Below are 20,128 nucleotides of genomic sequence, written 5' to 3' on the forward strand. Positions count from 1 at the left end.
TCAGACCAGGTTGCCCTGCATCTTATGTGCATATACATTTTTGGAACATCCCAGGACTTGTGACAAGAACATCTAGTTCCAGTCATGACTAGGGGCTTATTAGCACATGGATCCTTTGTGGGATGATTCAAAGCAGACCTCCAGTAATTAGATTCTATACCTGGAAAATTATAACAAATTTATAAATATTCCATATATAAAATTTAATTTAGGGGGGTTGTCTTATAATCAGGGTCATCTTCTATTTGAAAAAATATAGTAATATGTGAAATCCTCGCCTCACTCATCTTAATATGAGTTTTGCCATTCACTTCACTGGAGACAGGATTTCACCCCATATTCCTATTTTATCAACTGAAATCATATTTCCTATTCCTAAGTATTGCTATCTCTTGATGGTTCTACATTCATATATTTATTCAGGAAACATCCTTAGTGATTTGTATTAGATTGTAAGTCAATCTAATATACTTTTTAAAATCTCAGATGTGTCTTTGGTCCACAGACTTTGTCTTAAAGAACTTGCAGTCTAAAAAGACAAGTGAGAAACCTAGAATATGGGAGAGAGTTAGAACACAAATATTGTGAATGGTTCCACACACTGGCATCAGCGTACCTGCACAAATACTCTGCATTCTTTCATTCTGCATTCTTTATATCATTAATAATGGTTTTAGTGAATCTATGCCTGAATTTACAGTTTTACTGAGTGCAAATGAGCCTCAGTTGGCTAAAATTTGTCTCCAAAACTCTCTATATTAATTAATATCAGACTCTATATTGCTCTATAAAGTACCGGCCTGGGTTAGCTTGTTCCTGAAACAGTGATTCATTATTCAATATGAAAAAAGATCAAGCATTTGGAAGTTCTCTCTAAGTTTACAGACAAAAATTATGTAGGTTGGCAAAACAGTTCTCACTTTACACATAAATCACAGATCAAAAGCTACTTACATAAAATATATACATCTGTTTTTTTTCAGATTTAGAAAAAAAGAAAAGGTTTTAATTTTGTTTTTAACAATTGCTATTACTTTAGTTTCTGGACAGTAATCATTTGAGCTCTTATCTAGAACAAAATTATGGTGATGTCATTGTTCAGAAATTTTCTCAGAGCACTTTGTGGAAAAAAGTAGACAAAATATATTAATAGGTGATTTGTTGCATGACCTTGTGCAGTACCCCCCCAAGAATTAGTCACTGTATTTTCCTTTTTTCCTCTAGGACTCAGATTTCCCTGTAGATACTCAAGTGAACCCAAACCTTGCTCGGGTCAAAGAATGTACACGACTATTGAAATCTGGATTATACACGCTGAGCAACACTTTAAGAGTGCATGATCTAGCAGTGAGCTGGTAGGAACCATTAATAATTTATTCCATTTAATACTGTACTTTTGTATAAGTATAGAATTTTGTTTGAACAGGTCATAGTTAGGGATTTTCTTCTAGAAAATGTTCACACTATTATTTATGCCAAAATGCTGTTCCTACTCAAGCATCCTAAAACAAATTGTGCAAGATACTCAATGGGTAGGCAAACCAAGTGGACTGTACCAAATTGTTGACTAGGAGACATAAACTCTTATTTATAAGATGTATAAATTTTCACTGAGGTTCCTATGCAATTTGTTTACTGTACAAATCTAATTCATATTTCTTTGATGTAAATCTAGAATATGTCTATTGAATCCAATGGTTTCCTCCACATACACTGTTTTACTAGTGGTTAACAGAGATCAGAATATGTCCTGTAAGGAAAAAAAAATACTACCACCAATTAATTTTATATTTCTCAGTGCCCTTTGCACCTCTAATGTCCATTCTGTAGTAGTGTTTTCAGAATCAAATGAAAAGTAGACATTCTGAGAAACATTCTTAATATATGTACATTACAAATAGTTGAAAGTATGACGTAAGTATCTATATGTTAATTGAGTTTGCCTTACACAGACCTTTCACTTTTATGATAGCTCCATATAAATATTTTAGGAACATACATCTGGCTTTCATGGAAATAAAGACAACAGGTCTAGCTTGCCAAGAAGGAGTAACTCAATCCTGCCTGAGGCCACTCTTGAGCTGTTTACATTGCCTAGTTGCAGGTCTTGGGTGTTCTCCATCTACAAGTTTATTTCTTCACTTGTGAACCCATGATTGGAAGGAACATTATAGACATGGCTTTGTTTCTTTTCTTGAGGAATATATTCTCAAAATATTCCTTGATTTTTGTCTTGGCACTTTGTCATGCTACAAAAAGAGCGCTATGAGGGTATGCACACATTCAGAGTCCCCTGGCTAGAGTTCTATGAAGTCATTGTGAAGGCATTCTGCGGCACGCCCTTCAGCCAGGGGCTTTTGGGGACTGCTAATTTGCACCCCAACTCTGGGGAGGGGACTGTCAATGAGCCCAATCATTGACAGCCTGAGCTCTCTCCCTGCAGGGAGTGGAGGCCTGTTTGGCTGTTGCTGCTCCCGGCAGGGAAGAGGACTGGGATTGGACCAGAAGAAGCAGCCGTCAAAGATGGCACTTCTGGTAGGGGAGTGGGATGAGAAGAGCTGCTTTTCTTATACCACAGGATCTGCATTTAACAGTTGCTGCTGCTGTCCATTGCTCCAGAATGTAGCCTTCGGCTGTTTCTAGTGCCTCTGTCACAGGGGTAACCATCTCTGTGGCTTCGCTGGTGGAAACAGCAGATGAGGCTCTGCGGCAGTTCTTTGGAAAAAGGAAGGGATGTAGCACTGTAAGATGCTGGGGGTGCAAGAGACCCCCTGTAGTGTCACATTGCAACTGTCTATACCTTAAATGTTGCAGTGCAAAATGTAGCATTACAGAAAACAGGAACTTTTTTGTGATGGATCTTTCATTTTCTCTACTCTAAGTCATCTTTTTGAGGCTGCCAAGGATGCAAACACTGTTCTGTAACAGGCATTCCAGCTACAATACAGTGGTCTGGATGGACTCTAAATACCACAACTCAGTTTTAACTGCCGTAGTATAGGATTGTACGGGATGCATTGAGGGTTAGGGTGGAGGAGTGGCTAAGCAGTCCTTGATTTAAAAAAATGGCTTCCATTTAGCAGATTTGTTTTAGTATTACATGCTAATGAAAATGTTATTTAAAGATGACTGTAATTCAAGTTCTACTAGACTGATTTATAAATGTTTTCTTTTTTTACAATTTAATTCATCTTATTTCCTTGGGTCAAAAATCAGAATTAGACTTTTAAATTTAGATTAGTTTAAGTGTGCAATGACTTGTAAGCTTTGACATTTAAGTGCCTGCTAGTTGGTGGATGAGAAAGAGTAAACATTAAAAAGTCATTTTTGAAAATAGGTTACAGCTAATAGCAAAGTCTGGAAATTCCTGATGAATTATCTATACATGTTTTTTGGTAAATGAGATTTTGAAAAATGCCAGGAGATTTCATTTGCTACTCATAGATCTTTCATACTTGTATACATTGTCCACACCACAATCAGAATGCAGGTGCCTTGTGTCTAAATTTTTGAGGCTAAGAACAGATTGTCTTTTCTCACTTAATTTTATTCAGTCCATGTTAAATCCAATAAATTTAATACACAGGTAGATTGTTTTAATTGATATAACAGGTGTATTTTATGTCAATTGAGAGCTTTTTCAAAATAGTGTTAGAAATATTGGCAAAACATCCAGTTAGTTTATGGAGATGTGTTATATAAATAATATACAACCAATAGAGGTAAAATATTTTGGTAACAAAAGGGGTTGTTTTTATTTTGCTGTAATATTCCACTGTGTAAACTTATAAAACAATTTTACATTGATGAAAATGAATGTGAACTTACTTGGGTGAATACCAAAAAACTTGTGACAAACCATTATGGTACTCATCAAATTTTTGACCTGGTATGATGGATTTTGGTTGATCACATAAATGGTTACTTCCTGCTCTTTGGCTCAATGATCATATTTCATATGGCTGTTCAAAATGCATTAACATTCTGAATCTTTTTTTGTTGTGTGGCTGCCCATTACAAAGTATTTCAGGTCCAGATAGAAAAAATGCTTGAAAGGGCAAGTAACTGTGTTGCTGCTTTGTACACCCCGTACTACAGGATTACTTATATCCCTTGTCCAGAAGAGTACTGCCAAGATTTTAGGAGGACGATATGCCTGCCTCATGATATCCAATAACACTTGTAGGGACAGTGGTCTATACACTACAGATATATTGTAGGACAGGAGGTTAATCATTATTTCACGTGGAAAGATAACCATAGGTAGGAGAGACACCAATTGTTTGAAAAATAGAGAATTGTACAGTCTTGGTTGGTTTTCAGTAGATTCTGGTAGGTTGAACAATAATCCGAATTAAACCTTTACGGTTACACTATCACTTGATTTATTTATATAGGATACCTAGACAGCAGAGAGGCAGGCTTACTGTATGGCTTACTCTTTCATTTGAACTAATTATGGTAAGTCTAATTAATGGCTTGCTTTCATATATGACAGCATTTTAACATGTAAAAGTTTCCTTCATAAGTAACGTTTGAATGTTAACATCTGCATTAAGCTACTCTTTAAAAACACCTCCTGAAGTGTAATGTTTTAGGAGACTCTTCTACCAGAAGAAGATCTGAAAAGTGGAATGTGGTGGTGGCAGAGAGCCCCTCTGCATGCATCCGACAGCCAAGAAAGCAGGGTGTCAAAAGCAGGTGTGACAAGATCATTGTATGCCCCTGTTTCCACCCCTGCCTCTTTTGTGCATTTTTCAGGTATCCTAAAGTGGACCTAGTGGAGAAAAATTATAAATATAATAATCCAGGTGGCATCTTTCCTAAACAGTGCCTTTTGCATGTTACTGGAGGCATTTTTCTAGATCAGTATATCCCTTTTCTAGTTCTTTTAGTTTTAGGAGATATACTGAAATGCACTAAAAATCCAAAGTACTTTCTACAGTTAAGAAAAAGGATATCACAGTTTAAGGATATAATGCCATTTGAGAAAGCAGTTTACTGAAATAAAAATACATTGGATGATTTTATACTTATTTTGAAACACTTAAGAATTTGCTTGTAACATAACTGAAAGAACAAAGCAGGGAGAACACTTATTTAACTTAAGATAATACTGTAAATGTAAGCTTACATATAGAAATAGCGACTTAAAATGAGGGTGAGTATTCTGTCTTCAAACAGTATAGGTATTGCTTTGGTGAAGTCAATATTTTTATAAGAAAATTAGAAAATGAAAATATAGGAAATGGTGGAGTGATGCAGTACCATGATGGTCCAAGAAATATGCAAGAGGCAAGGATTTCTTGTGGGTGATAGCTTTTGTTGGACCAATTACATGGTTAGGATAGACATAGACAAGGTTTCGGATACAATAAATTCTTTTTCAGATCCCTTATCTAAGTCTATCCTAACCATGCAGATTGTCTGATTAAAGATCACTTACAAAAATCCTTGCCTCCCTTAAATATAAGAAATGAATTTTAAAGTATCACCATCAAAATTTTAAAAACTACAAGCTTTGGATTTAACACCAAACTCCTTATTCCCTTGTAAACCCCTTTACTTGTCTCTTGAATCATATGGTCTATACTCTTGCACTACTCGAAAAACTACAGGTCTTAGACACTTAAATTAACAAGAGTTCTTTCAAGGTAGTTGCTGTTTCCTCCAGTGTTTCTATCGAAAGGGACATCATATCAATGAAAATGGGAAAGGAAGTAATTGAAAACAAACATCACTTTGTTTAAATATTTGTTGTAAAGTGTCTTAGCCCATGATAATCTGACATTCATTTCCAAGAGAATGAAGGAAATTGTAGTTTGCAACTGTTCTTGTCTAAATTACTAGTATTGTAGCTATTGGTTTCTGAGATTTGCAGTGCTCCCAAAATCCAACAAATTATGAAATTCTGTAAGCCCCAACTTTCATAAATGGGTTCCTGATCTGTATTCTAGAAACCTAAATAAAAATGACATCATTCTCAAAAACTAAATTTATGTAAAAGTATGGTATGATATGATATTATTTAACAACTGTCTGTCTATATAACACTAGAAACGAAAATCAGGGTATATTTCTATTTGGTATAAGTATATTACTTTTGCAATATCATAAAGCCAATGTGGGCTTAACTGACTGTAGCAGGGGCTTGGGTAGAAGCCTCATTACTAGGATAGCCTCAGGGGCAGGAGACCATGGGGAGCATGCTATGCAGGTGAAGGGACTTTGCACACCTAGGGAAGATCTGGGTAATTAAACCTGCCACCGCCTACAAAAGCCCAGCTGTTAGGGACAGTACTTTGCTATTGGGCACCGGAGGTGGAGACCACAGATGAGGAGAGAGAGGAAGAGGAGGAGGCACAAGACCCCAAAAGGAGTCAGGGACCAGTGACGAGAATAGCTGCGATCCACCGGTAAGGAGTGGGGGTACCTACCCAAAGCCCGTAGATGGCACGGGCAACTAAGGGAGGATCCAGGGGATCCTGCAGAGCAGAGTGGGAAGAGGAACACCGTGCAGAGGACCCTGGGGCAGTGCACAGAGGGGAGAGCCTTGCAGAGCCATTTGCCCCACCAGGCAGCCAGGGTGTGTGGCGGGCTCAGCCCCAGGCGTGGAGGGATCACAGCAGAGATGCTTCTCTGCCAGAGAGCTGAGTGAGACAGCTGAGACACACTCCCATCAATGAGGTAACTGGCAGTGAGAACACTGTACAAGCCGAAAGTGACTAAAACAGCTGAGAGACGCACCGACTTAGGTGTTAATTAGAACAGCCATACCACTCCCTCTGCTAGTGAGGCAATTAGCAGGGAGGAAACCACAATGTAACCCTTATACCAATAAAGATAGCACCAGGAAGTTAACCATCCGGGTGGTCTGTGGTGTGTTCTCACTCTCAGGGATAAACACTGATTTTTTCCTTTCAATCAAAGTCGTGGCAGGAGAGCTCTGAGGGGAACCGGGAAGGACATAGTCACCCTCTTACAGTGACGCAAGTAATATTTATTCAGTGGAACTCATGTTTGTGAATAATATTTCAAGAAAGTATGGGAGTCTTCTAGTAATCTAAACATCTCCCTCTGGTTAAGTACAGACAGTCAAAAAGCCCAAGGCTGAATTGATTCAATCTTTGCAGGTTAGTCTAAGCTGCATAGATAGAAACCATAAGTAAGTGAACAGACATTCACTTTTGCTTCCAGAAATGTGCTAGAGCTTGCTTCCCTGCTTCACTTAAGCAGACCGTTGGGCTAAGGCTAGCCTCCCCACTCTGCAAGGAGGGGTTTGTGGAAGTGGTGCAAAGCATCCTGGGATGCTGGGGGACTGTGAGTTAATTTGAATCTGAAGGGGATCTGGGACAGAAGTTCAATAAACCAGTTTAACCTAACCCAGTTAAGTCTGATACTACACTGTAGCAGGGCACCAGGGTGCCTGCTACTAGCAGTAGGAATAGGGCTGCTGAAGCTCCCTGAAGCAGCACAGATGTGGGTTGCTGGGGCAACCAGGCTGGTCCCATGACCAAAAGGGGCAGGGCCAGGCCCTTATAAACAGCTAGGCCAAAGCCTAGCTAGCAGTTCCCCCCCTGGCAGCCTCAGGAGCAGGAGCTCTGCGGGCAAGCTGAGCAACCCGGGTCGATGGTTGTGGCCTGACCACTCTGACCGGCTGCAATGATGCAGGGGTAAAGGGAACTCTGACGGAGGTAAGACAGGGCCAGCATAGAGCGGAGCTGGGTTTATGAGCTTGGGGGCTCATGATTGCGTTATGAGCCAGTAGGCTTCTTGTTTATGTTGCAGCTGCTTGGCTCATGGTTTTTGTTATGGTTAAACCAGAGGACTGGGTGAGGCTGTAGGGGTGTGAGGAGGCCTCACGGGAGCTCCCCAATAATCTGGGGGTTCCTGGTGCCCAGCAGGGCACAGCTAGTGGTGCCTGGTGGGCACAGCTGTTTGCGCCAGTGGTGCGTGTATTGAAGGGTCAGTGGACCCCACCCTGTGAGGCAAGACTAGAGAGAAGCCCTATCAGGGCAAAGGACCGAGACAGTGGTCCTGGGGGCCAGGCACGGCTGCGGCGACCTGAGCCCCAACTGGGGTAGGACCAGGAGAGAGTCCCGGAGGGCTCCACAGTGCTGGGGACTCTAGTGCCACAGTGGGCACGGTGAGTGAGCGCCGGAGAGGCGCTCAGCATATAGGGGTTGAGACCCCAGCCCATGAGGGCAGTATTTTGCCCAGCGGGGCAAGCGACCCAGGAAAGGGTCAAGGGGCCAGGCATGGCTGCAGCCACCTGAGCCCCAAGCGGGGGAAACGCGCGGCATATGCCCCAGAGAGGGGCAACGGGCACGAGAAGCATGGCATAGTCCCCAGAAGGGGCAACATGTGCAGGAAGCGCGGCAAAGGCCCTAGAGGGGGCGAGAAGCGCGGGAAGCACGGCAAAAGGCCCTAGAGGGGGCGAGACGCTCCAGAGAGGGTGAAGAGTGGGGGAAAACCACAAGACAGGCCCAGTGGGGCGAGGCCTGGGCACAGCAAGCCCCAGAGGCGCCAGTAGTGGGGTGCAGGTTGCAGCACCGGCACAGAGGCGCCGGTAATGGGGTGCAGGTTGTTTAACCAGCCCAGAGGTGCTGGTTAAGGGGCAACAGGTGCATGACCAACCCAGGGGCGCCAGTAAAAGGGGTGCCAGGGGGATCAGAGAGGGGCGCCAGGGCGTGACAAGCCCCAGGGGGCGCCAGGTGGGTGACAGGCCCAGGGGTGCCAGAGAGGGGCACCAGGGCAGGATGAGCCCAAGGGGCGCCAGAGAAGATGCTGGAGGGCAAGGACAGAGCAACGTCCAGGAACAGCTGCGAGGCTTGGGGCGTGCTAAAGGGGAGGTAGGAGGCACACATTGCCCATAAGGCTGAGGGGGTGTTGGAGCACCCCACTTGGAATGGAGGTAATACCAGCGGTGTGTCAAGGTGGAATTACGCAGCCTCCCTTACTGAATTTCATAAGATCAAAGACGTGGCGGCTGAAAAGAGGGTGCTGGATCACCTTAATTGACACGGCAGGGGGCGCTAGCGAGCCCCACCCTGTGAAATACACCCATCCAGGTATATCTTAAACCAGTTCAGTCATTTTGAAAGTAGTTTATGTGCACTGAACTTCTGTTGTGTTACAGATGTGAATCAGTTTATGATCACTTATACCAGTTTATGTGTAATTCTGTCCCTAGCCACTGTTTTCTCTCCTTCTATATCAAGTTCAAACTTCACCAGTGCCTTTGCAAGCCTCCCAATCATTCCAGCTGTATTACATACCATCTGAGATCCAGTTGCCTAATCCACTTTCCTCCTTGATCTATTTGTTTCCTTGGGCTGTTCTTTCATGTAACCTCAAATAATTGACGCAACTTATCCTGTATTGTGTTCACTTTTGCACTTAACATGCCAACCCAAAGGCCCATGGAATATGTCACCCAGTGCTGGTGACCTTGAATGAACAACATCTTGGAGGGCTGAATTTAATCCATACTTTTGAATCAGGAACTATTTGAGATAGATATTTGAAATTCCATGTACAATTAGGAATGGTATAAACCAAACAATAATAGCATGAGTATCCTATTTTTTTATTATTATTTGACATTATTGTGATATTTGGATGTAAAAGAATCAAGATCACTTTTTCTTTCTTTGCTTTTAAACTCAGGAGCTCTTGTCATGACAACATTGGAAAACTGGTATACTGCAATATTCATCCTCATGCTTTTTCATTCAAGAAGAGTTATCCTAGTATTATTTTTATCTGTGGTTTGGGTTGTTTTCTGTGAGCACACCATGCATTACAGTACCTCATTTAAAGCTAGTTGGTAAATTTGGGCTTGGGAATCAAGTATCACTCTATTGCTTTTGAATCATACCTTTTACATAACCTTGTAAATATTACAGGAAGCAGTTTACGCTGTTGATTGGCAGTAACATTTATAAGATAGACTGCCCAATATCATGCAAAATATATATTTAAAATGTGTATTTACATTTTTTAAAGATATTATACATTATTCCTGTTTACTTGTAATTGCGTGGTCTTAAATGATTTCAGCCTTGCATGATATTTTATAATAGCTAAGAATAGGAAATCTAAATGGCTTTATGTGGGTAGTGTAGCAGTATGAATTTAGAGATGATAATAAAGCAAAGCAAATACAAAGGATTTAGTGAGATTATCTTGGCTTTCCTGATGGGCTCCATCGATGATATTTTTCTCTTTTAGGATTAACTCATCATTATATCTTATTATACTAGGCTTTCCCATTATTATCAGTGGTTTCCAGAGAAGATTTAAAAAACTTGTCTCCTTGGGAGCCAGGAAAGCTGACCTCCTGCAAAAAAAAAGGTCAGAGAGAACTGAATCACACCAGTAATTATTATAATCGTGCACAAAAAAATGCAAATGAAAGCTCCAGTCTTATCATGCATGATGTAGAGGCACTGAGCCTGATTATAAATCATTGCATGATCGAGACCTCTGTACCCTATTCTCCCCTTCCACCTCCTGTGCAGGGGAGAGGGAATTGTCTGTATCAGGTGAGAGTTTTCTCTGGCAACGTGGCTGCTTTCTGTGGAAGAAGAAAGGGATTCTGGTCTCTTACCTGTTGAAAATTCTTACATCAACAGGAAGTGACAGCATCCCCAGTTCTATTAGTGCCCAACGTTAGAGGGGACTTGGAAACTGTTTCCTCTAGCTTGTGCTTTCTTCATCCATGAGTCTTTGGAGAAGAATCTGGAGGTTCTCTTGCACCGTTTCATGCAACTCCTTAAAAATAAAATGTAAGAAAGGAGTTAGATGTTTTGTAGAATCTTATATTTTATATAATGTCATTCATATAACAAATTCAAGTTGCAAGTCTAAAACTGAAATTAGAAAGGTTAAGGGTTAATTAAGGTACTGAAGCACCTTTTTTTGAACCATATGATTTCTTTTCTTTTGTGTTATGCACTTTTGTTTTGACAGTATCATATTAATCATTATTTCATTTCATTTTGTTTTTGTATACATCAAGACAATTTTACTAGGTCATTTTGCTATCCTGTCTAATAGCTATACAATGTCACAAAAGGCATAAATGTGAAACTTCCAAATGAAAAGTGTTAAAAATGAAATTTGTTAAAAAGATTTGACTGAGGAGAAAAACTACAGAAAGAACCAAAGTGTATTCTTGCTTTCTTTCTTTGTCCATGAAGGAATCATTGCTTTGAATCATTCTGATGGTAAGTTGGTATTATTTTACCAATATGGTGTATTATCTAGTGCTTTACATTTGTATTCAAATCTAGTAATGTGTGATGACAAACCTTATTTACATGTTGTTTTTAATACTTTTAAGTGGAACCTACTGACTTCTTGAATGTTTAGTAAGTTTACACAGTATTTCCCTATTGCTTATGAGAAGACTGGAGAGAGTTTTACCATTCCTGTTGCTTTTCACTAACTGAAATAGTGAAAAAAAAGTTTCTGGGCATTTGGAATATTTCATTTTGTTTGAAGATGCATCATTTTTATTTTATTTTATTCATTTTAATTATGATCATAGTAAATGTATAGTCAAAATAGTTTCAAACTGGAAAATCAGAATTTTTGTTTCAAAATAATTGAAAGAAAAATATTTTTACAATTTTGAAACTTGACTCTTTCTTACAAAAAACCTCCATTGTGTTTCAAGAAATCAGCATTTTCTGAGGAAAAGAACAGTTTGTAAAACATTCCTGAGAAGTTCTATCTTGAGTGTCTTCCTTTGTTAGCTTCTAGGTAAAAATGTACATTTTATTGAATCCTGATATATCAGTGATGGCATCTTGTGGACAATGAGGAAAAGCCCAGATTTTTTAAATCCCTACTTAAAGAATTTTTTTGATCATGATGCCTAGAAAACCTTGGTAACAGCCAGGCTGCTGCCATCCTCAGGCCACTGCTGTTATGCGGCCTAATGTCTTATTTTTCTTTGTGTTCTTTTATCTGCATCCATCTGTTTTCTCTCATCTTACTCTTGGATCCTCAGTTCTTTGGGTGTCAGATTGTCTTTTTGTCTGGTATTGCACAGAACCTAGCACCTAGTACAGTGATTAGGACTTCTAATAAATAAAACGTAATAATTATGGGTATTACATTTTGGAATTTTTGAAACATTTTGACTGCCCTCGTTTCATTTCAAGGCTGTTTTGAAGCCCTTCCTTCATTTTGATTTTGCTGTTTTAAGCTCGAAATGAGTCGAAACAGTGTCAAAACAAAACAGCCAGTGAAACTTTGTGTAGCCCTAATTGTAGTTATTGGTAAAAGTATACAATAAAATTGCATATTCCAACTTAAACTCAATATTGAACATAATATATATGATGACACAAAAATAAGTACAACATAATACTATAAAATAATAGAATAAAAAATAAAAACAATGAATTTATTTGATTTTGGCCCTTTTTCTTTGTACAAGTAGTGGAAATATACCCATGCAGTATAAGATAAGTTATAAGTTGTTAGAGAGGAGCCAGTCAGTTTTTTTCTTCATTAGCCCTGTGCTTAAAGTTTTCCGCTAATAGAGAGATCCATTTCCCTCTTATTTCTTCAAAGATTGAACAAGTCCACAAATACTGATTTTTTTTAGGTCAACTATTTCATCCTTCCTGCAAAAGCATATCTTGTCCAAATACAAGATCCGGCACCACCTCTCCATGATAACTGCAGATCTCAGCTGCAGAATCACAACCTCATAATGGCTTCTTGTTGTTTGTAGTTTTGTATTTCAGAAAAATGAATTTCTAGTCCAAAAGAGTACTTGATTAATTTGAAGAAAGGGGAAATTTGAGAAAATCTCACTGCCTGCCTATCTGTCTATATGCTGGCATCTTTAATTCTTACATTTATTTCTTGTTTTAAATATAGGGGAAATATTGGGTCAGTAAACATATAAACATTGGGTCACATTTCCGAGGCCATTTTGTTTGGGAGAGTATAAATGATAGTTAACTATTCAAATAAGGGTTTATTTGGAAAAGAAGAGGCTTCTACAATTATTTTTATCTAATGATTTAGAGTTATTAATTGAACTAAAGTGCTCACATTAAGTAGCCCTGTTTCAGATTGCATGAGCCCCCAGATTGTAGAGTTTGTTAGAGCTAGAATCCATGTTAAAAAGTAATTAGATTTTTTTTCTATTTTGGAATGAATCGTGTAGTCAGCACTCCATCTGCTTCATACAACAATCTTGGATTTAGCTATGTACCTTGGATTTAGCTGTGTTTATTTCCAAGCTATTTGAGACACAATATTGTTGAAAAGCATCTAATATCCTTTGGAGGCCAGTCCAAAATTGTGACATTAACCACACATCATCTGCATAAAGCGGGAGAAGGATAGATTCATTCAATATTGTGGGTGAATTGAATTGATTCCCTGTTAGCAAATGTTTTAGATCATTCTGAAATGGATTAAAAAGTAGCAGAGCAAGCAGACATCCTTGTCATACTGCTGTCTTAGTTAGGAAACTAGTGGACAGTGCACCTCCAGTCCTATAATGGAGTTTAGATGCTGTACTTGAATGGTAAACAATGGTTAATTGTAGGAGAGTTTTTAAAATTTTATTGAATATAAATGAAGGAAAATTGTTAAGCAGGGGTATTTCAAAGAGTAGGTCTAATAAAAATGTAATCCTGAATAGTAAGGATATTTCTTGTTAAATATTTGTATCAGAATAGCAAATATGGCCTTTGGTTTTCCTACATGGAAATTACTCAGGGAACTAAAAACTATACAAATACTGATTTATTAGTTCCTCCTTTTTTTAGAGGAAGGGTATTTCCTTCTAGCCTCAATGGATGTAACAATGGTTTCTGAACCATGCCTTCCTTGTTATAGGGGCTAGGATATTTTGCTTGCATATTTTGGGTTTAATATCCTTTCAGTTCAGAGTGTAGTTCATATATACAATAAATGCCATCTGACTGAGACTGTAAAGTCTGCTTTGTATTCTTTCCAAGCATATCATATATAAAGTGCAATAGAATATTGTTTGCTTCTATATACCAAGCTTAACATTACACTGATGATATGACCTTCAGCAGTCTACCTTTGAGGAGTCTTTATAAGGCTTGATACAAGTTTGAATCATATGACCATAGCTTTTGCCTTCCGAGACTTGCAAGAAACAATTTATTTGCCTAAAATGTAAAATCTGAATATAAAAATGTTTGGGGAAAAATTGAGCTGATTTAACACCTGTATATTAGGGTTGGGTGAAGCTTTGGGTGGTGATTCAGTTCAGAGGAGATTCGGCCTGATTTGGTGGCCAAATCTCCAAATCTGAATTGAATCAGGTGACCAATTTAAAGATCCAAATCGATTCAAAGCTCTCTGAATCTTCAGAAAACATTCAGAAAGCTTTGGTGATTCAGGCAGTCCCCGGTGGCTGCAGCAGAGAGCTGCAGCTGACTCCAAGCTGGTAAGTACTAGGGGCAGGGGAGGAAGGACAGGGGGTGAGGACAATGGGGGGACCCCTGCCAGCTCCCCCACTTCCCCAGCCCCTCCCCCATGGCTGCCCTGCCTGCCTCAGCTCCTGGTACTTTAAAAAAAGCCCAGTGCTCACCAGGTGCTGCTGGGCAGGGGGGAGGTGTGATCCCTGCTGCCCCACACTGCATGGGAGGCTCTGCCATGAGTCCCCCCGCTCTCCCAGCCCCCCCACGGGTGCCCCACCCAGGCCAGCTCTGGCCCTTTAAGGAAAAAAAAGAAAATCCCTGGGACTCACCCCTCCCCATGTGGCAGGGGGCAACAGGGATCCCTCCCTGCTGGCAGGAGTGGTGAGTCCCAGGGGGTTTTCAGGTTCTTTTTTTGTTAAAGGGCCAGAGCTAACCCATGGGGGGCACCCATGAGTGGGGGTTGGGGGGATTGTGCAGTGAGGGGCAGTGGGGGGCAGCAGGGATCTCCCCCTGCCTGGCAGCACCCAGTCAGCTGGGGCTTTTTGTTTCCAAGTGCCAGGAGCTGGGGCGGGAGGAGCAGCCATGGCTGGGCTGGGGTGGGGGATGGGCCTGGCCTGGCTGATTCGGTGATTCGGCTGCTGCCCCAAATCGAATCACTGTCTCCAAAATTGGCCAAATCCAAAGCGAATACAAACCGCTTCGCACACACCTACTGTATATGAGTATATCCTCATGTTTATGTGGAAGAATGAATTTCTAGTCAGATAGCAATTGCTCCCTTTGAAGGTTTTCTCTTGGGAGAATGAATATCTGCAAACTTTCCCACAACTTAATTCCTTCTGGGGACTTAACTCCCTGCCAGCTTCTTACTCTGGAAGCTTCTTATTTACATAAGCCAAGTGGAGGAAGAGGGGCCATGAGCCCCCTGCCTGCTTCTCACTCTGGAGTCTCTGGAGTGAGAATTGGGTGGTGGATTTGCCCCACTGCTCCTTTTCCTTTCCTGTTCCAGTCTGGGAGAATAGGGAAGTATCTGTCACTATTCTTTGCCTTTTTCCCCAAGCAGGCACTGCCTGGCTTGGAGAATGGACTGGAGGCTTTGCTCACAGCAGTTTTCCCAGATTGTTCAGGGAGGGGGGCAGCTGCTGCTGGTCCTTGCCTCTTCCTCAAAACGGGCAGTGCCTGCAGACTGGAAGCAGAGTAGATGAAGCTATTTCCTGCACATTCCTCAGACCCTGGTCTTTCCCTGCTGCCTCATTCCAGCCAAATGCTCTTGGGAATCACCAGGCGAGCATGGAGGGTGGGGGTAGCTGGAGGATAAACTTCTGTACTCTCATTCTCTCTCAGAAAGATTTTTACCCTTGGAAGTTCTACTCATAGGATGAAGGCTAGGAGTTGGGGGACTCAAAAACTAAAGTTTCCCCATGGAATTTCCTTCCAATGTTCATTTCTGAGGGAGGAACTTTGATAGGAAACAGAGGAGATAGAAATGGTAGCCTTTGTGGATCCTTTTAGAAATGTTTAACCTTACTGAATTCACATTGAGGCTTTAGGTTCTCTCTCTCTTTTGTTCATCAGTAGTATAGAAGTTTCTATGAATTTTGCTATCATCTGCTGATTGTTCCTTTCCCCTTTCTGCTATGAGCAGAGAACAGAAGGAAGAATAGCATTAGCAACATTTACTGTAGATGAATTTTTATTGTAAAATTTACGTGTATTTTGGAAATAGTGCCTGTTTTGGAAGAAGCGCTCAATGGCAAATACAGAGTACTCCCCGTCTCCACCTCTCATATCGTAGCCAGTGCAACCCAGGCTTCTGAGCTGTGAAGCCCTACTACATGTTGACTGTATGGTAAGTATGTCTTTCACAACCTCCTGAGAAAGGGGAAGTGTTCTGCATTGCCATGGTCATTTCACTTGCAGGATTCAGGAACTTTCCTACCTTTATTTTGTTCTAATTTTTACTCATTTGCTTTTTGCTTATTTCTGTTTTTATCCTTGGTATGCTTCATGCAAGTAATTGCATACAGCTCTTAAAGAAAATTGTGGTGTATGTTTTGGATTAGTTTCCTTTTTGTTTCTCAGGTTGCTCTATTTAATAGTATAGACATTTCCACGCAATAGGCTTTCTGGTTTCTAATGGCTATGTACACACATTCAAAAAGCCTGGGGCAGAATCAATCTAAGTTATACAGTTTTTTGTAAGCGGCATAGTGTAGACTGGTAGCAAACACAACACATGTTTTTCCTTTGGTGGGGAGGGGAAAATAGTTTCATAGTTTCTAGGGTCGGAAGGGACCTGAGCAGATCATCTAGTCCGACCCCCTGCCATGGCAGGAAAGAATACTGGGGTCAAACGACCCCAGCAAGGTGTTCATCTAACCTCCTCTTAAAGACCCCCAGGGTAGGAGCCAGCACCACTTCTCTTGGAAGTTGGTTCCAGACCCTAGCCGCCCTGACCGTGAAGTAGCGCCTCCTGATATCTAACCTAAACCTACCCTCTGCCAGCTTGTGCCCATTATTCCAGGTCACTCCTGGAGGTGCTCGGGGGAACAGTGACTCCCCCAGTGCCTGCTGATCCCCCCTGACTAGTTTATAACAGGCCACAAGATCCTCCCTCAGCCTTCTCTTTTGGAGGCTGAACAGGTTCAGGTCCCATAGCCTCTCCTCATAGGGCCTTCCCTGCTGTCCCCTGATCATATGAGTGGCCCTCCTCTGGACCCTCTCCATGCTGTCGACATCCCTCTTGAAGTGTGGCACCCAGAACTGGACACAGTACTCCAACTGCGGCCTTACCAGTGCCGCATAGAGGGGGAGGATCACCTCTTTGGACCTGCTTGAGATGCATCTGTGGATACATGCCAAGGTGCAGTTGGCCTTCCTAACTGCCTCCCCACGCTGCTGGCCCACGTTCATCTTGGAGTCAGTGATGACCCCAAGATCCTTTTCCACCTCCATGCTGACAAGAGGGGAGTTCCCTCTTAGACCAGGTTCTGCCATTTTAAAACAAATCTGTGTGGCTAACTTCTGTTCTGTTAGAGATATAGACTGATTTTTGTGTGGTGAACTTCTGTTCTGTTACAGGTATAGACTGGTTTCTAATTACTTATACTGGCAAAAGTGTAGTGTCTGTACCTGGCCAATGAGCCCAGCATGTGCTATTTCATTTTGTCACTTTTAAAACAGGTATACATCTCACCTGAGACAAAAAACAACCCTCTTCCTAATATTTTTTGTGGAAAATATCAACCTTTTAGGAACATAAATATCACATGAATTTAATTTTATTGAAATGTATTTTATTTTCATATAATTCTGGAAACAAGCAAATGTAATGTAATGTTGGAGCTTCTGGAAATGTTTCATGAAAAACATGAACTTCTAAAAATGTTTCATTAAGACCTTTTTACTGTTGGTTAAAATAGAGCTATAAATATTTATTTATGTTATATTTACACTATTTTGGTACAAACTTTTGTGGTTGTTATTCAATGGTGTACAGAGGCTCAACCTCCAACTGTTCAGATGTAACTTTTTATATGATGTTATTAACTTTAATGTCAGCTAAACAAAAGTAGACAGTTTAGCTGGAGGATTGATATTTTTTTTTTTTTTTGGTGCTGAAATGAAACTCAAATACCACCTCTTTTGAAATATGAAAGAAAAGGCTAATGTAATTTGCAAGGCTAGTTTTGAAGAAATACCACTGTTTCCAGATTTGAAAGGCAGAAAATAATAAAATCAGTTATGTGGTGTCTTCCTGAGCTACAGTCTTGCATTTTGTATCATTTCTTCTGTTCTAAAAATAAAATTTGATTTGATGGGTAAAATAAAGAAATATTGGAATCTAGGGTTGATCTAAACCTTTGTGCAGTACGTTTTCCCTTTATATTTTAAATAATCTATGAAACTATATAGCAGAGCTAATGCAGGAGACAGTTGTTTAGTCTAGTTTTTAGTAGTTTTTCTTGTGTTCACTTTTTTTACCCTGTGTGTTTTATCTGCTCATATATATTTTAATATGATCTTAATAATAATAATAACAATTTAAAATATCTCACTTAGCTTTTTAAAAATTCCTTTATAGTGCTTTTATTCTTTTTTTATTTCATCCATATGTCTGTCATTTTCCTGCCCAGATAATGATCTGTAACAATGTGATTTAACTTAAGAATGTGTAATATTCATCCTCCTGTCAAACAATATTAAAACAAACCAAATCTCTAAGCCTATCAAATGCTTGATTTACCCAGATTATAAATTTCTGAAGGAAGTGTTGAGTTCAGCCTCTGAGCTCTAATTCATGTTGGCACCCTGGACCTTTATGGCATAAGGCAGGCAGATCAATTATATTGATTGAAAAGTTGTGTGTAGATGACTTAGCATATTACAAGCAGATTCTTTGTAATTGTTTTTTGTTGTTGTTGTTCACTTCATGTCACTGTGAGTGAACGCTAAACTGTGGTAATTTAAGAGCTGCTTCTTTCCAGTGTAAAAGTTTAGCTTGGTTTAGCTTTACCTTTTGTGGGTTACATGGAACAGCCAAACTAGATTAGTTGACATACCTTCATAAGGGGTAAGTCTTCTCACTTAAAGCAGGACAGTTGTTTCTTCTGACATAGTCACTTTGATTATTGCCCCCCTGCCAAGCTATTTGAACTCCTCAAAAATTAATATATATTTATCCTCACAACACTTCCATTGAGTCAAGAAGTATCATTATCCCCATTTTACAGAGGAGGAACCAAGATGAATTAATTTGCCCTAAGTCACACAAGACAACTGTGGTAGGGCTAGAAATTCAATTCCTGCCTCCTTAATCCCATATAAGTTCTTTAAGCACACTGCCATTCATATCCCAATACCTTATTTCCCATAGAAAGGAAGGGAATTTATACACATGCTCCAGGAGCATGTGTGTGTGTGAGGGGGAGCCTTTAATTAAAGTGGTTCCAAGAGTCGCTCTAACTAAAGCGCCCAGAAAGTCTCATGTATCGGTATCCCCGCATTTAAAAATGGTGGCAGGGTCACTTTAACTAAAGCTTGTTCAATGAGCTTTACTTAAAGTGCCTCTGCCAACATTTTCAAGGGTGGGGATGCTGATACACAAGATGCTGGAGTCTGCTGGAGAACAGTAATTACCATGCTCCAGCAGACTCGATGAATTGAGCCTGCTCCGATGCACTGCAGTTACGGCATATCAGAGCAGCCTTGTTTCTCACGTATAGATGCTCAAAGTTCTCAACTCTTTTCATTGTGTGGACTGCATCTTAATAAATTATTTCATGGTCCCCTCTCTTCCTATTTATCATCACATTACATCCCCATGACAACTATAATAATTGCTTTCATGAACAAACTAATGTTCAGTCAGTGCCTTATATATTTTAAGTACCTTTTATGTAGTATAGTGCAGAGAAAGTCAGCCACTCATAAATCACTAGCAAGTGCTGTATGGATCACAACTTGCAAGCCTCTGCTAAAAAAGGTTTCTGGTTTGTATAGGTCCATGAGATTTGGCATTTGTTTCTCAGTGTCTGTTTTAAAAGCTTCAGCTGCTAGTGCTTTCCTGTATAAGACTGTCTTCATCAAGGGTATCATAGTGTGTTCTGTAAGTTAATTATTTGAAATTAGGTCAGTAGTGAAACTGACTAGGCAGTGTCAATTTCAGAGTTGTCTTTAAAAGCAAGATGCTTTGAGTA

At 40.2% G+C, this 20,128-nt stretch overlaps 1 protein-coding gene across 1 annotated transcript in view; it reads left to right on the forward strand.

Annotated features, from left to right (window-relative positions):
* Nucleotides 1-20,128, forward strand: part of SPAG16 (sperm associated antigen 16) — a 947,700-nt gene that overhangs the window by 194,063 nt on the left and 733,509 nt on the right. The window contains exon 10 of the mRNA XM_090041227.1: nt 1,225-1,355. Within this exon, the coding sequence (XP_089897353.1) occupies nt 1,225-1,355 (131 nt within the window). The remainder of the gene's footprint in view (nt 1-1,224; nt 1,356-20,128) is intronic.

This window comes from Crocodylus siamensis, chromosome 4 (genome assembly GCF_052110815.1).
Source record: "Crocodylus siamensis isolate JL-2025a chromosome 4, ASM5211081v1, whole genome shotgun sequence".
Classification (NCBI taxonomy): domain Eukaryota; kingdom Metazoa; phylum Chordata; order Crocodylia; family Crocodylidae; genus Crocodylus; species Crocodylus siamensis.